We start from the raw sequence: 16,522 nt of genomic DNA, 5'->3' as shown, positions 1-16,522 counted from the left end.
TCATCATCATCATCGTCGTTATCTCCTGGACAGTCTTAGTGGGAACTGATGACGCTACGCCGTTCTTCTTTTAGTCTAAAACACTTCCAAAGGCCGTAACGCGTTTCCCAATCAACGAAGAAAAATTCAGGCTTGTCCCAAAGAATGTGATGGATAGCAAAATCGTATCGCGACTGTAACGGTGGATTTAAGTGCGGTGCCCACTGAGCTCGTTCCATCATAATCTTATTAATATAATTAAAAAATACTTTAGCATGATGAACCCAGCATAGAAGAGACATAATAGCCATAACAGTGGCATGAACGTGGAAGGACACTTCCCGTGATAGATCCTTTCTTTCTAAGGTCAACTCCTGCAGGTTCATAGCCAAACACACTGTAGATGCTGCTGTAAATCCACAAGGTACTTCCACTGCCAGGAGACATATTGTGCAGTAAGTGGCTTCAAGATTCAATCTAGTTGAGCAATGATTGATCACACTCTTGACAAGACAGTCATGAAGTTCTTCGCGGTACGTTTTCAGGAAGATTTTATCCTTCCTATTATACTTACCAATGCATAGATCAAACTGCGTATTCTCGAAGAAGATCTTTGGTGTATCAAATTGATGTTTATTGTTGTTTCTATCCAGAAGATATTGCAGTACTCTGTTACCTAATAGATTTGCTAATCTGTTTGTTGATCCTATCATGTGCATTAGCATCGGAAACACTTCAGAAGTCAAAGTTTTCTCGTATGAACTGCTGTTATGCAAAAAGGCAGCGTATTCAAGAGTGCTTCCAAAATCTAATATAGTTTCATCATTAGTCTCATTCTTCATTGTCCAAAGACACATATGTCTGATGGCCACTAGGAGATGATCATTCGGAAGACGTTGTAGAATATGTCTAACGCACACTTCCAATCCTTTCCTGAGGGATCCATAAGGAGGATCATTTCCATCTGCTGCTACCATGCTCTTATGGAAAAGCTTCAAAAGCCTCTCGACTACCGCTATAGTTTTCATATCTTCAGGCCAATGATACACGTTCAGCAGTTCGTATAACACTCTCACGATAGCTCTTGCGTCTGGGATATCATTATCAAGCATCTCTAGTTTATTTAAGATCCTTTGAACCACCGTGAAACCAGAAACGTTTAATTCTAGGAGAGTCCACAATAGGTCATAGGCAAAATCTTCCACTAACCACAACTTTCCTTTGTGAATTGTTTTTATAACGACTTTCACAAGTTCCTTGGATTTCTCCGGTACAAAAGATCTTAACAGATTGTAATATGATTCTTTGGCCAATTTTAAGTGTCTTCTTTGTTTCCAATCGCAGAGACCTTCTTTATAAGGAAGACCATACTCATAATGGAAGAGGACTTTTATAGAACAAGGTACTAGAAGCGTTGGTCCTTCTTTCAATAGTTGTTCTCTTGAAGTTCTTTTTAAAATGAGAACAATTCTGTGCAAAACATCATCTGCAGCATTATTGGGGTCATTTAAGACATCAATATCTTCGAAATAAGTTTTACGTAATTCTTGAATGTGTTGCGAGAGCCTCGCGTCATTGATCCGATTGAAACGTTGTGGCAAGCAAAAAAATTTTGCAAAATAATTCCTATACGATAGAGCCAGATATTTTTCTGTCTTTGCCAAGGACTTTAGGACTTTGCAGTCTCATATGATTTTCGTGGGAACCATTGGGAACTAGTCTACGTTGACTGATACACGTGAATTATGAAGACATCATCACTGACAGAGGGTCAATCGCCAGATCGTCAATTTTTGTTATCACAAAATGAAAATACCTTTGTTTCTGCTAGCTGTTTTATTTCTAGCCGTGGGAAAGAGCAACTATTCTTAAAAATCTGTCGAGTTAACAAAAGAAATGCATTTAGTAAAATAGTCGATGATACAAGCTTCATTTTTTCCCCGTAACTTCATACAATGAAAAGAATATCTTTATGTGCCTATACAAACAATCAGCAACATGTTAATAAATGATTTAACAATTAAAATAAATATATTTATTCTTGATTTCTTGAACAAGTATCACGTTAAAGCAACTGGGCGATTGTATTTGAGCCTAGCATCAATAAAATTATTTAACAAATCATAAAAAATCTCTGAATAATTGATTGCTCTGGAATGTATCAGTAGTACATATAATCAATGCTGTATAATATCTCGCCTTGACAACACATAATGTCCAAGAGTCGTCTTTAAGGCGTCTAATGGCACAGAAGCTGTCTTTAAGATATCTTGAAGATGACTATTAGACATATGTTGTCTGGATCTATATCACTATGACTTAAATGATATATCATTTAGAAAGAAAAATAAGCTACATTAAGAATGATTAAATAAACTGATAACATGAACGACAGACGTTATTTTGCAGGAAAAAAGAGTATCGATACGATAATATAGAACATTTAGTTATCCATTTACATAGTATCGGTATCCAGTCCCTTCTTTTTCCTATAATCATGTTCTGATTGATAGCCAGGCGGATGATTATGTTCGTTGACTCCAGTCGGCATAAACCTTTCAGCTATTACAGCACATTTGCCACGACATCCACGATGTTGTTCTGCACAACGATAATGGGAACGATTAAGGTGTTCCGAACGGGACGTTAGATTGTAAACGTAACCCTCGTGCACGAGCTGGGGCCGACCTCTGGCAGACAGTCTGTATATGACCGGCTCCACAACTGCAAATTTATGAGGCCAAGAATGTTTCTGACAGTTTTTTTTTGGATATATGATTCTTTGACACAACCTCGGATGAAGAAGATGAGTTATTTATGTGTTCCTTTATTGATCTGAGAATGTTCCCTACTTAGAGGTTTTTACCTTTGCGATTGACTAGCGATGATGTTATCATGCGTGTGAGAGATGTTCAGCTGATGAAGAACGACGTCATTCCAATTAGGAAATAAATTGAGTGCACGAATAATATCGAGTCTCAGATTTCAGTGGAAAGTGAGAATGATCTTTCAGCGATGGTTGTGATTAAGGGCGATTTCGTCTGGTCCAATGGTAATGAACTTTTTGTACCTTGTCGTGTTAGCTGTTCTGATTGCAGTGGTATGAATTTGCTACATGATGGAAGGCCGGAGTTGTTCGTCTGGACTGTCCTCTTTGAATCAGCTGTATAACAAGAAAAATAGTAAAAATTCTATAAAGTAATGGAGTTGTTTACAGATTTCTTTTTCGTTGCTATCTTCACCTTCTTCGTTATAAGTTACATTCTCATTTTTTATAGAGTCTTCTATTGATATTGGGGTAAAATTGCCCTGCTGGTCCTGCAATACTTCTAATACTGAGTTCAAAGATGGTGTCTGTGGATCATCTATGCCTATTAATGGTGGTGGAGATCTTCTCCCTCTTTTCATAGACATTTCAACTTCCAAATTGATTAAACGCTTATAACTAGTATTCGAACTTTTAGAATCATTTGGTTTAATCACATTTTCATCTGAAGGCATGGACGTTTTATCACGATCAAGGCACATTCCTATATCTTCTAACGATGCAGTTATTTGTTGGCCATTTCTTAACTTAGTTTTTGATTCTGTTGCACCAATCTTGGAATGAGCATCGTTAATGACAAGGCACGTTGCATTAGATTCATCTAAGTCCTGATTGGATGAATTTTCATCTGTATTCTGTGAAATTAACTATACAGTACAGCGATTATTTAGAAGTTTAAAATTATAAGACAGATACTAACATTAAAATCACCATGTTCACAGAGTCCTGTGATCTGTAAATTTTGTGCAGCTCTCAATATATCTGGAAGATCATCCACTTTTATATCAACTTCTCCTTGATACATAAAATTTACTAAGACATTCACATGTGCAAATGACATGTCTTTTAGAATAATCACTGGATGTTGACAAGGATTTGTCTGAAAAGTGAAAATAAAATAAGAGGTTCATTTGGAATAATTTACATGTAACAGATCTAGTTGATTGTACAGCTATCTGTTGAAAGTTTCAAATATAACAGAAAATACCTTAAAAACAGTTTTGAAGTATGGACTGCATATAGAGAGTACAAGTTTGTGTGCCTGAAGAATTTTACCATCAACTAGAAGTGTGACATCCACCAAATCATTTCCAGCTAGATGAGAAACAAATCCATCTGTTAGGCTGTTCAAGAAATTATTCCATTTAAGCGTATGTAATTCTCCCACAGTATTTGCTGCCATAGTGCACTATCTAAACCTGTAAAAGTACATTTCTTTAGGATATACTCCTATGTTAAGAAATGTTATGAAAAAGTCTTTAAATAAATTAACCAGGAGTTCAGGACTATTACAGATAGACAAAATACAAGGGCGTTTTCTTGAACATTTTGTCTTTTAGAAAGTGTTTCATTAGATTTTATAATAAAATTCCATTACTGTTCTTCAAAGTATTTTCAAATGTGATCTGACAGCTTGTGCAGATATAGGGAGTAGTGCTGAGATCCTTTTGTATGTACAAAATTACTGTATGTACACTTAGCTACAACTCTGCTGCAATATTTTAAGCAGCATTCATAAGGATTTATGCACTTTTAGTTGCATTTTACAGGCGCTCTATGAAAGAATACTGAGAAGTGCAGGGTTGACTACTGATTACTCTTGCGATATTGTAGAATCAATTTTTTACCTCCAAATACAATTAAAATTCATTTATTGCAAAGGAGACGTCAAAGAATATGAGAAGTATCCACAATTATGAAAATATCTCTAATAATTTGGTTCGTACTTAATAATAGACTCATTTTTATACATAGCTGGATTTGCATTTCTTTTTTACAAACTTTACATTACATAGATGGGTCACTGATTAAGTTTTTTTTAGTACACTAAAGTGTTATTCATAAGGTATTATGCAATTGTGCAGTTGCATCGTACAGGAGTTTCAAACTCACAAAACTTACCAAATGATTTGTTTCATCTGTACAGTATTTGAATTAATCATGCTATATAATCAATAATTTCAAAAAAATTCAACACTTTGGTTTTTATAAATGATCCTGTGATATAGATGATTAGATGCAATATGTGTTAAAAGGAAAAACACTTTGAGGGCCTTCTCGTGACAAATATAGATTTCTTGCACACAGAACGCGCCTTAAGAGAAAACTCTATTATAAACTGAAGAAGTCGTTTCGTCACAAGCGCGCTTATGATTCATGGTTTTGTTATTCAGTAGAAAACACAAATAAAAAAGACGCGAAGTACTGAAAAAAGGGCCAAATCCTGAAATTGAGCTTATGATGGATTGTCAGGAAGTTGGAATTATGTTCTCATTAATATAACGAGATAAACAAACCTTCTTGTTAACTTATTATCATTTTTGACAGTTCTTACTAGTTAAATCTATCTGCCCCCCAGGGTTCTTCCATATCCAGGTATACTGTAACTTTTTTTCTATGAGCTTGGTGATTCAGTTTTTAAGTGTAGAGTATAATTTATTTATTATTAATTTCTTCTAATGCATACTTTTATTCTGTCATGTAGACATCAAGTGACTTGATTGAGTTTTGTGTTAAGGACATCAAGTGCAAGCATGGCTGGAGAACAGTTTTCTCTGGTTTGGAACAGCTTTCCCAGGAATTTATCATCTGGACTTTACACGCTTTTAACAGATGAGCATCTCGTCGATGTGACTCTTGCAGCTGAGGGCCAAATATTAAGGGCACATAAATTAATATTATCAGTTTGCAGTACGTACTTCAGAGAACTTTTTAAGGTATTGCCAAGTATTATTCTCACATAATGGAATGGAATGGAGGCAGTATTAATATAAAGTGGAACTGTATCCTACCATGAGCTTGTCGCTAATTTTATTTTTTTCTTATCTTTAATTTATATCATAGCAGACTTCTATTATGGATCTATATTTTTTGTTTGTTACAGGGTAATTCTTGTAAACATCCCATTGTCATTCTAAAGGATGTAAACTATCGTGATTTATCAGCAATGCTACATTTTATGTATCAAGGTGAAGTTAGTATAAAGCAGGAAGATATAGCAAGCTTTTTAAAAGTTGCCGAAACCCTTCAAATCAAAGGCCTTACAAAGGACATTGATAAAGTATGCAAGCAGAGATTGATAATACCTTCACAGAACTTCCCACTATTTCTAATTGATGATTTTTTAGGATAAACTGGCACATGATACTGATGATTTGGAGAATCTTTTACGCGATGAACCTGTAGGAGATATGTCCACAAGGCGCAGTATATCTCATATGTCCATCGAGAAGCAATTCAGACCACCTGACAAGTCACAACGATCACCAGAGCCAAATAGTTCGCACAACGCAAAGGCAGCTTTTTCAGAAGATGACAGGATCACTTCAAATCAACCAAACCATCCAGGCAGTGATATGGAACCCGAAAATGTTATGAATGAACTTCATATATTTAATGAACGATGTGAAAATGTTGAGGATTTATCTAACATCAGAGAAGAACCTTTAGATTATACGTCAGACATAGGAAGGACATCCAGAACGAAACACGAGCCCCTAGACTATACGTCAGACGTCGACGGGGATCCCAGTTACAGAAATTATCCTATCCATGAACCATTGATCCAACGCCGAGAAGACACTTTACAGAGACCAACTGATGATTCCTATTATCCCCAAGGTACATCAAAACAATTAAACCAAATATAAATACCATTGATCCAAATTTGTATTATACTGGATAAAAGTTTCATGCAGACTATTTCATTGCAGACTTTGTGCCAAACTCTAAGCTAACACCATACAATTCCAACTGCCAAGAAGAATCCCTAGGTAAATATAATTATAGACAGAGTATGAATAAAAGTAGAAAAATATATTATTCCTAGAAAGAATAACGAAACTCCAGTAAATCTTCGGCTCAGGTTACACTAATATCGAGGCAGCCCTTCGAGGAGACTTTCCTTATGACCCGAGCTTATCCAAAGGTCGGCGAACTGTCAAAGGAATTCCTGGAAGTAGTCTGCCTCTGGAGACGACGCTTAGGGTGGTCTCAGAATTGAGTCCTACGCTACGTATGGAACGCGGCAAGGTAATACGAATGTACTCTTGTCCATGGTGTCTACGACATTTTACCAGGAAAGAAAACCTTAAACTACACGTCCGCTATATTCATGGACCACTTGAAAGTCTCACGTGTAAATTGTGCGGGAATAAATATAAAAACAGCAACAGTCTTCGGGTCCATTCGTACCTTTATCATAACGCTAAACGAAATAAAGATAATAAACCGCCGCCATCGCTCAATGGAAATGTCTGATAGACATCAACAAATGCCAGCTGTACTATCAATCACTAGAGTAGTATCAACGAAGAATGACATTGTTATATATATTATATATATACATATATTAGATATGTAGTAAACTGAATAAAATTATTATATTTATACGAGGATATATAGGATGTACTTCATTATTTTTTCAAAAACATTCATCATCCGTATAGATAATTCATATATGTATAAATCATTCATATATGTATAGATAATAACCATTATTTTATTATTGACTTTGTGATATTAACACTTTTACTACATGCTCCACTATAGATTATATTTTGCGGAATATATCACACAAATTATAATAAAGCCTATTGTTAGAGCGGAAAAGGATGTGTGATAAGAGAATATGTGAGCTGCGAGGAGACCGTATCATGATTCACATTTTACAATTCAGATAGTCTTCTTAGTCTATGTATACTTCAGTGTTTAATCTTTAGTACATTAAAATTATGTTGAAAAAGGGATACTTCGATTTTGGTAGATCGGAAGGATTTCCGACTCAATATCCAGAAAACAAAACTGCGGTGACTGTTGATGTGTTAGAAACTGGATTTATGTTGGCGTTTGTTATAATTGCTACAGCGTATTATATCATTACTCCTGGCTACAGTCAGAAACGGGTATGCGACTATTTATTTTATATCATTTTACTGTTCTTCTGCTTCATTCTATTATTATATTTATCTGTTATTCACTTTTACTTTTAGAGCATTTATGTTGTTCTAAAAGCGACTTTTAGTATTCTCATAGGTTGCCTGATAATGTGTAAGTACATCAAGTCATTTGTATCTCTATTGGCATGCTGTAACATGTGTAATAAGAATTTCTCAATTGCCCAACAGTAGGAAATTTTGGTCAAGAATGGGAAGTTGGGTACCTAAATAGTACGACACCTTATCGCGCCGGTGAAAAGAGTGAAATTCGGGCAATAATGGGAATAAAAATCGGACTGCGTTCAGTAAATATAACTCTAAAAGGTTTGTGTGGCCTAGCACGCAAATTTTTATAAATATCATAAAGCTAAAGTTATTTCAATTTGTTAGGAATGGGTGAGCGCAATACTCCTCTTGAGAAAGAACAAATCAATTACAACGAAAGATTCGCTTGGACTTGGGATCAGGGGAGAATAGGTTTTGGGCCTTATGGTAATCATTAATCATATATATCATAATTGGTTAATTGAATAATTATTGATCAGAACTTAACTGAAAAATTCTTAATTTTCAAGCGGGCCTCGTACAGCGGACTTTTAGAGAGTCTCAAAGGAAAGGACTACCTTTACCAATTCTTTGGATAGCAGAATATTTTACACTGGATGGAGAAGGAATTCGATTTGGTAGATTTTATAGAACTGCAGGATGGTACACACATATTCTTTTATGGTGATTAGAGAATTTTTACTGTCTTACCTTTTAAGTAATTGTGAAAGTCAGATGAATCCTTAATGGAGTTTGTATTTACTTCAGGCTTGCCTTACCTACTTGGATAATGGCTAATATATTTTTACAATTAGTCGGACGTTATGCAGCGTATTTTATTGGAATAACTGGTTCCTTACAGCTGTTATCTTGCAGCGTGTGGTTCTTGGTCAGAAACCCATTGCCATTGAGAATTCCTTTTGCAGATGGAGTAATACAATTGCATTATGGTCCCGATTTTTGGTTGACCTGTTCTAGCGGTAAAAACTTATATATGCCTAAGCAATTTACTGATTTCTTTATTATACTTATTTTTGTCATAGGAACACTCTGTCTGATTCTGGCGTTAGTAATGATCTTTATGGACCTTAGATATCCTGACGCGCTTTCAGCATTTCTTGGGATAGATCCGCTTAATCAATATGATGAATGTATAATAAGTAAGTTAAATATTCATTAAGATAATTAATACGAGTAAATCCATTCCTATGTATCGATACCAGAACAATCAGATCTTAACAATGCAACGCAAAAAACACATAAAATGGATAACGTACTGGAAATGGAGGAGGCATCAAAAACGGAAACAATAAAGCAAATAAAGGATGCTAATGTGGTAGGAATCTATTGCATTATATTGAAAAATACATTAGGAATAATGACATCTTGTTATTGTATCCTTTCCGAATTTTCATCTTTTAATTTAGGTTGTAATGAAGAGACGTTCAACGTTGACAAAGGCGCAGAAGAAAACACTTTTGCGTGCTCCGTTGCCAGTACGAATAGAACAATATCCAAATGAAGATCCGATTTACGCGAATCAAGTCCTCCCGGGGTAAGTAGCTTTAGATATACTATATAAAAAATGACCGCTCAATAAATTTTACTTTTCGAATTCGTTCTTTTATATTTGATTAGGCCATCACAAGCGTACAACGAACGCTATCGTAGTACTGAAAAATTGGTTTCGCCACCGCTTCCACAAAAGCCGTTAAAAAAGAAGAATCGAAAGTAAATAAACGATGCAGTAATCCTATAAGCTATACTAAGGATATTTGGAACTAATTGAAACTAATGAGTACTCAATAAATATAATAATATAAAAGCAAGGAAATGACCAAGGCTCCAATCACTTTCGGGAGGCGGTTGAAATACATTCCAGATAACTAAATTCTGAAGGAGACTGTATATTTTTGTTATGCCAATAAGTATGTAATTACATGCTATGGATTTGTATATTGACAGCAGATTGGCAGAGCGAGAATATAGGTGAAGTCAGAGAGTATTGAACGTAATATACGAGGAACCGTTCAGTTCTCTGAATCCTGTTTTTCTTTACTCTCGTGCTCCGAAGCACTTCTGTTGCTCTTCTCCTCGGATTTCGATTCTTTCTCAATCGCTCTTTTCTCCTTGCTTGATTTCTTTTCGCTCTTCTCGGATTTATCACTCTTCTCACTTCTCTCGGACTTCTCACTCTTTTCTTTATCACCTCTTTCGCTCTTATCGTCGCTTTTCCTGCCGTTACTGTCAGACTTGTCCTTGCTACGTCTATCCTTTTCCTTATCTTTGTCCTTGGTTTTCTCAGAATATTTTGATTTAGATGACCTGGACTTTGATTTAGATCGTGATCTCCTGGACTTTGATTTGGAGCGTTTGCTTCGAGAGCGGGAGCGACTTCTTCTTCTAGGCGACCTCTTTTTTCTATCCTTCGATCTGGACCTTGATCTACGTGATCTAGATCGTCTAGAACGTGATCTAGAACGATGTCGACCTCGAGAGCTACTTCGCCTACGTGACGGAGATTTTCTTTTACGTTCCTTAGACCTGGAGCGTTTCGACCTTGAGCGTGATCTACGTCTGTGACGAGATCGTGAGCGTCTGTGTCGCGAGCGTGATCTTTTTCTAGACCTCGAACGCCTGCTTCGTCCTCTCGAACGGGATCTCGATCTTCTACCTCTCGAACCACTTCTGCTGCGCTTATCCTTGGATAAAATACCAATCATAGGGTCTATTGTAGCTGATATTAAATTTTGAGCTTCTTTTACTCTAGACATTGCTTCTTCAATTTCTTTTTGGGCTGCCTCGTTACTCTTTGCTTCAGGTTTTGCAATTGCTTGGGTTGAATGGTATATTTTTATAGGCTTTTCAGCAAGAACTTTTCCATTGACTTGCAAAGCAGGAACCACTGATCCTTGTTCAGATAATTCAACCAGAGCATAATGATCGGTATCCGAATCTCTGGTACAGAGCCTAATATACTTTATCTCCACTCCATTACTGGAGAAGAAGTCTAATAATTGCTCTGCCGAGACAGAAGCTTCCAAATTGGCAATAACTAATGTTCTGCGAATCTCTTCTATCCTTCTGCTATCAAGATGGCCTGGTAAATGTGGGTATGCTGGTAGTCCATTTGCTTCTAGCTTGGGATCCATTGTAGTGATAACATGATTAGGAGGAATTCCCTCAATCGCATTCACCACATTTGGAGGAAGCTTTGGTTCTGATGGATAAAGGCCTGTGTAAACAGAAGAGCAATATAATCAATTGATCGTACAAAAAAATATTTCAATTTCATTCTTTATGAAATACTTACCAGGCACCACAGTGCCATTGTTTGTTAATTCAAGTGCCCTTTGCTCATCAGGAATGTCTCCATTCTGATATGGAATAACAATAAGAGCACGGTCAATGAAAACTGTATTAGTCATATGCTGTGCAACAGAAACACAACCCTGATCATGGAACTTGATGTAACAAATACGCGATTGAACGGGTACAGCCACATCGCGTATAGTGGGATAGAGTCGAATATCTTCAATTTTTCCCAGATAACCAAAAAGCGTTTGCATTTGATCCTTCGTTGCCTGAGGTGCGATATTCGTCACCTGGACAACCTTAGTCGTTCCGACCGCCATATCCACAGCACTTTCCAAGCACAGGTTAGCTCTCTTTTATAACACACTCTGTTCTATCTTTGAAGAGAAACTTGTGCAAATTTGTTGATCTAGTATATCCTTTTTTGAAACGGTAGTCAAATTTGCACATAATGCATGGCCGAAACCATTATTTAGTACAATAAGTACTAACGTGTTGTTTCGATTTTCACTCGTCGATAGACGCACAGCAATACTAACACACCACTGAACTCTAATCATACTAGAATCCATACGCCTGTATTTGGAAGTAACCCGGCGAGCGCGCAGCTGTCTCACTCATCTCGTGGATGAGGTTGTCCTTTTCGAATTGAACTGCGCATGTGGTGTACAAGCTCTGCAAAAATGTTGTCCCACCCATGGTCCCACCGACATATCAGTGCCAGCCAGTGCTAGCCGTGGTGTTATGGAAAGAGCACTGAAATACAAGACATATAAATCCTATCCAGGCTCCATGATATAAATGTAGAGCCTAATAAAAACGACAAAAAATATTAAGCAGTCTTCAAAATAAAATACGTGACTCTGTTCGGAATTCCCTAGTCCGGAAAGGAAGAAGATACCCGACGTTAATATCCCTAGTCGACCATACATCCTAGGGATTTTCTAATATCACTAGTCTGGGGTTAGGGCACGTTTTGAAACAATCGTATCGTAACCGTTTTGGAATAATAGAAGTCGTACAAATTTCGTCATAAACATTTTGGAAATAAAACATCGCAATTCATTGATAAACTAAAGATTTTCGTAATATCATTCCCACGAGACCCAACAGACACTATTTCAGGTTATGTTATGTTGGCTTAAGGTAATATTTCATGATGCGACCGCGACACTGTCGCGCGACGAAATCACGCTGATTGGTTAAAAATTTATGGGATGTGGGTGTACTTTCGTTGCACGAAAGTAGAGCCGAAATGAACTTTGTGTGACAGAATTCTATGTTGCGACCATATGCGACGAAGCCTGCAAACCGCGGAAGACGTATGTGGAGGAAGTTAGTAAATTTGTATTAGATTTCTCATATAAATTTTCAATCCTAGCAAGCTAATGGCAATTACATGTAATTATGATTATCATGCGACTGATGCGACAACTCGCAGAGCGTCGCCATATTTCATAGACGCGACGGAATTCTTCATGTCAGCGTAATTTTGTCGCGCAACAATTGTGGCGGTCGCATGCATGAAATATTACCTTTAGTCCTCCCCGTGCCTAGCTTAGTCTCTTTTCTTTAGCCTAGCTTAAACTTTTTCAGAGACTGTACAGTCTGTGATACAGACAGGTTGCTACATTCGCCTGTGTCCTTGCTACCTTTCTCTGCTAGCTCCCATCACTGCCGTACGTATTCCAGTATGATTAGAATTCAGTGGACGAAGCACAGTCTTAAGACCTTAAATAGGGGGCGGCCGTAGCACATTGGTTAAGGTAGCGAATTCACGACCGAAAGGTTGAGAGTTCGCGCCCAGTTCCTAGCGGCATTTACCAAATGGGTTTTTATATGAAAACTTAAGTGAGTATTTATACGGATTTCGCCCAATATTGTTGGGAGTCGGTGTATAAACTCTTAGGTCCTCACGCTCAGTTGAATAAGGCCGTCTCGCAAGGTACATCGCCATCTAGTGCCGAACTTCTCTAATTCTTGATTATTAGAGCCAGTTACTGGCACATGTCCTCCATTGGGGATATAGCCATAAGGAAAGGAAAAAGGGAAGGCCGTAGATATAGTAATAATAACACGATGTGAGAAGATGTCTTAAGATCGTGCTTAAAACGAAGAACTGACTCTGAATACAAGCCTATTATGACTATGTTTCAGGAAATAAGAAAGGAATAGACAAATCGTAGATATTTCTACTTGTAAGGAATATTTGAGATTGGTCAATTCCCTTAGGCCAGTATTAACTAAACCGGTTTAAGACCGTCGTGTAGTAGTCTATACTTCGTTTTGTATCATGGGTATATTGATACAACTTTATAAGTATGCAAAAATAGCAATATGTTTGAATAAATCGAGTGTTTTTGTCGCTAGTTGACTAAGCAATTTAATTTTTATACGTAAGACTGAAGGATAACATGGCGGTAATTATAACATTGTTTGTCAATATTTTTTCTGCGTATCTGCCCATTTTCCAAAACTAATAGTATATATGCTCGTTTCCTCCGACATTAATTGAAGTTTAAACTCTGGTTACCCTATCTTAAAACTATATTAAAAAAATTGAGCCAGATTTAAACCACGTCCAGGAAACGGGCACTAGTGTTCCATAATCATTTTCGTATGCTTTTACTGAAATCTGTAGCAAAATCCCTATGAATTGATAGAATACTCTTTTGAGGTATACATTGAAAAGTTTGTGGTTAACTTTTCAGATTACTGGGATAATTATACCTGAGATTATACCTGAAACATTATTGCCTGATATCATTTGCAAAATGTGACTCATGTAATTTTCTATTACAACTTTTCATGCTTTCTATCACAACTTTCAGAAAAGTGTTTCAACAAGAGGGCTTTTCAATATTTGGAGAACATTATACTTTCTTATAAATCATAAAATGGTGATACTTGCAGTTTTAGCAAAACATTTTTAAACTTGATGACTATTCATTCTGGACCTCTAGTAGACGTTACTACCTTGCAAAATGTTACTGCTATTTTAAAAGCAATTAAGTAAGATAGAAAAATTATATAGAAGTTATTGAACGATTTAACATCCCTGCAGTAACATTGCATTGAATTATCAATAATTGTTTTTGTACATTGAGGGTGGCTTTAATTATTATGGATGACGAAAGGTGACTATGACTATAATATACCTACAAAATTATAAAGCAAAGTCTGGGTTTTTGAAACTAAGGAGCAACTCACTTAGCTAGAAAATCAAGATAGATCAGCAAGTTAATATTTATTGTATTCTTTGGCAAATGCAAAATCATAAGACAATAATCATTACATGGTGTACATAGATACCTGCTTGTCTTAGGTTTTCAAGGCACTCCAAAATCTATAGTTGCACTTGCATGTGGAATCATTCTTCCTTGTTGAAAATGTACCAGCAAAACAGGCTCTTGAGAATTAAAGATATAAATTTCTTGCCAGATATAAAGTTGATTGCAACATTTAAAGAAGAATGCAGTTCCGTTAAAAATGAAAATAGGATAAGTGTTGATTTTTCATTTTTTACATATGAAAAAGTGCAGGTTAAACTGTAGGATGCGACTCCTTCTTGAAGGACTTTACAAGAAAAAAATAACAATCATCAGGGGATTTAAATAAAGCATTGTATTCTGCAGTTTAGCCAAAGTGTATTATCTGTTATAGAGAGTATTTTGAAAATTAAGCTTGTATGACAATAATTACAAAACACACTATATACTGTAGTGCCCCGCACAGCTTACTTAATGCAGAGACATGTAAGCTAAGCGAAATATCAATTAGTACTTAGAATGCTTGCTGTGGTTCCCCTTCTCGTACACCTGTGACCAGTGACAATGTTCAAGTATTTCCCTTCTGGTCTTTCGTGAGCTAAGAGAATGTAAGCTGTGAGGGACTCCACTTTCTCTGGTATGTTTACACTAGGATCAGCAGGATCCATGTGGATGTGTGTGTGTGTGTGCGTGTGCGTGTGCGTGTGTGTGTGTGTGTGTGTGAGAGATTGCACTGTATGTATGTATACATATATATATTTTATTTTTCAGTGTTAAACATTTTATTAATGCATTTGGGTATGTTTACTGTTCTAGCCTCCTACAAAGAGTAGTAAAGTTGCTACAAAGGGGGCCAAACAAATCGTAGAAGAAAATGTGTCCACCTTGAGTTTTTATAGAAATATGGTTTTTGGGGCCGCAGGAATTTATCTAACAGCCATGATGGTGTTTTTTGAATTCACCACATTAACTATTGTGAGTTTCTGCTATCACATAAATATAAACATAAAATGTTAATTGCAGTGATTGCTGCAAATATTCATAATTCTTGTATCTATTTTAATTCTAGACATTAACGATATTATCAGGTATTGTATATGTAGCAAGCTATCAATTTATGGGATACATGGCAAAAGCAAAATATACTGAATCTGGACAGTTACTAGATTCTGGAGTAGATCTTAATCTAGAAGGAGGTGTTGCGGAGTAAGTATTTATTATAATAATTTCGGATTGAAAGGTTATGATAAATCCTCCAATTGATAATAAATGATTTATAATAACAGGCACGTAAAAGATTTAATTATTCTAACATCAGGAGTTCAAATACTCTCTCTTATTTCAAATTACTTCTGGCTGTTATGGTTATTGGTGAGTATCAATTGCTAAAATTTTTCATTGCTTAATCTCTTATTAATTCTGGTCCTCTTTATATTTTAGGTACCATTAAGGGGTGCCTGGATGCTGTGGAGTAAACTCCTTTCCCCCTGGTTTTTCTCGGCACCACCAGTTCAACCAGAAATCGACGAGAAAAAGCAGCGCAAATTAGAGCGAAAAATGGCATGGCGACATTGATAATCATACAGCCACTACTATTATGTCATCTGGTTATCCTTGATAAGAGACAAGACTTTCTTAGAGCGAGAAAGTGAGAATAATTTATAAAATAAAAATTTGTTATATAACGTCTAATCATATTCATTTCGATTTAGGGAATTATAAGATAAGAGGGAAAGTGGGAATCCCAATCAAGGAACTAGAATATTAGAACGATGACTAGACTAGTAAGTTCCTTTAGTGAATCGTACAGTAAAGCATATTGTGCCATATTTTCCTCTCATCTGCTTAACTGTCTTTCTTACTATCTCTGTCCAGTATTTTGTATCTATTCTGTAATCTTGCCCCGTAATTATTTTTTGTTTCTTTAGTAA

At 36.2% G+C, this 16,522-nt stretch overlaps 6 protein-coding genes across 22 annotated transcripts; 3 read left to right on the top strand and 3 right to left on the bottom strand.

The window, feature by feature from the left end:
* Positions 1-1,912, bottom strand: LOC107271217. Its single transcript, XM_025088461.1, has 2 exons — positions 1,796-1,912; positions 1-1,646 (listed from the first exon to the last, which is right to left on the bottom strand). The coding sequence occupies exons 1-2, from the start codon at positions 1,910-1,912 to the stop codon at positions 36-38; spliced, it is 1,728 nt and encodes a 575-aa protein (XP_024944229.1). The 3' UTR covers positions 1-35.
* LOC107271285 (protein abrupt) lies at positions 1,886-6,698 on the bottom strand. Of its 13 annotated transcripts, none has more exons than XM_025088517.1 (6): positions 6,680-6,698; positions 4,014-4,224; positions 3,726-3,905; positions 3,222-3,672; positions 3,050-3,142; positions 1,886-2,703 (listed from the first exon to the last, which is right to left on the bottom strand). In XM_025088517.1, exons 2-6 carry the CDS (start codon positions 4,206-4,208, stop codon positions 2,435-2,437), a joined length of 1,188 nt encoding a protein of 395 aa, XP_024944285.1. In that variant the 5' UTR covers positions 4,209-4,224; positions 6,680-6,698; the 3' UTR covers positions 1,886-2,434. The 13 variants fall into 13 exon arrangements, 12 of the variants coding, with proteins under 12 accessions (XP_024944285.1, XP_024944284.1, XP_024944282.1 ...); XM_025088516.1 differs by lacking the exon at positions 6,680-6,698 and adding an exon at positions 5,493-5,616; XM_025088514.1 differs by lacking the exon at positions 6,680-6,698 and adding an exon at positions 4,928-5,054.
* Positions 4,707-7,422, top strand: LOC107271283 (zinc finger and BTB domain-containing protein 7C). Of its 3 annotated transcripts, none has more exons than XM_015747074.1 (6): positions 4,707-4,744; positions 5,544-5,742; positions 5,910-6,086; positions 6,154-6,646; positions 6,739-6,798; positions 6,891-7,422. In XM_015747074.1, the coding sequence occupies exons 1-6, from the start codon at positions 4,722-4,724 to the stop codon at positions 7,283-7,285; spliced, it is 1,347 nt and encodes a 448-aa protein (XP_015602560.1). In that variant the 5' UTR covers positions 4,707-4,721; the 3' UTR covers positions 7,286-7,422. The 3 variants fall into 3 exon arrangements, with proteins under 3 accessions (XP_015602560.1, XP_015602561.1, XP_015602562.1); XM_015747075.2 differs by lacking the exon at positions 4,707-4,744 and adding an exon at positions 5,260-5,401 and having other exon boundaries at positions 5,511-5,742; XM_015747076.2 differs by lacking the exon at positions 4,707-4,744 and adding an exon at positions 5,262-5,401.
* Positions 7,423-7,534: 112 nt separating this feature from the next.
* On the top strand, positions 7,535-9,836 carry LOC107271280 (dual oxidase maturation factor 1). The gene is made up of 10 exons (XM_015747070.2): positions 7,535-7,929; positions 8,017-8,074; positions 8,152-8,286; positions 8,353-8,454; positions 8,538-8,691; positions 8,776-8,987; positions 9,051-9,167; positions 9,231-9,343; positions 9,435-9,562; positions 9,646-9,836. The coding sequence occupies exons 1-10, from the start codon at positions 7,759-7,761 to the stop codon at positions 9,740-9,742; spliced, it is 1,287 nt and encodes a 428-aa protein (XP_015602556.1). The 5' UTR covers positions 7,535-7,758; the 3' UTR covers positions 9,743-9,836.
* Positions 9,837-9,894: 58 nt separating this feature from the next.
* On the bottom strand, positions 9,895-11,883 carry LOC107271279 (probable splicing factor, arginine/serine-rich 7). The gene is made up of 2 exons (XM_015747069.2): positions 11,321-11,883; positions 9,895-11,242 (listed from the first exon to the last, which is right to left on the bottom strand). Exons 1-2 carry the CDS (start codon positions 11,640-11,642, stop codon positions 10,038-10,040), a joined length of 1,527 nt encoding a protein of 508 aa, XP_015602555.1. The 5' UTR covers positions 11,643-11,883; the 3' UTR covers positions 9,895-10,037.
* A 716-nt stretch (positions 11,884-12,599) lies between these two features.
* LOC107271261 (transmembrane protein 208) lies at positions 12,600-16,435 on the top strand. 3 transcript variants are annotated; one of them, XR_003060815.1, is made up of 7 exons: positions 12,600-12,657; positions 12,919-13,001; positions 15,408-15,566; positions 15,661-15,797; positions 15,878-15,962; positions 16,032-16,239; positions 16,304-16,435. XR_003060815.1 is itself a non-coding variant. In XM_025088488.1 (6 exons), exons 1-6 carry the CDS (start codon positions 12,615-12,617, stop codon positions 16,164-16,166), a joined length of 642 nt encoding a protein of 213 aa, XP_024944256.1. In that variant the 5' UTR covers positions 12,600-12,614; the 3' UTR covers positions 16,167-16,283. The 3 variants fall into 3 exon arrangements, 2 of the variants coding, with proteins under 2 accessions (XP_024944256.1, XP_015602516.1); XM_025088488.1 differs by lacking the exon at positions 16,304-16,435 and having other exon boundaries at positions 16,032-16,283; XM_015747030.2 differs by lacking the exons at positions 12,600-12,657; positions 12,919-13,001; positions 16,304-16,435 and adding an exon at positions 13,594-13,742 and having other exon boundaries at positions 16,032-16,271.
* The last annotated feature ends 87 nt before the right edge of the window (positions 16,436-16,522 follow it).

This window comes from Cephus cinctus, unplaced genomic scaffold (genome assembly GCF_000341935.2).
Source record: "Cephus cinctus unplaced genomic scaffold, Ccin1 Ccin1_scaffold0929, whole genome shotgun sequence".
Lineage (NCBI taxonomy): Eukaryota > Metazoa > Arthropoda > Insecta > Hymenoptera > Cephidae > Cephus > Cephus cinctus.
Note: the sequence above shows the minus strand (reverse complement) of the source record. Positions and strands in the feature narration are given on the sequence as shown.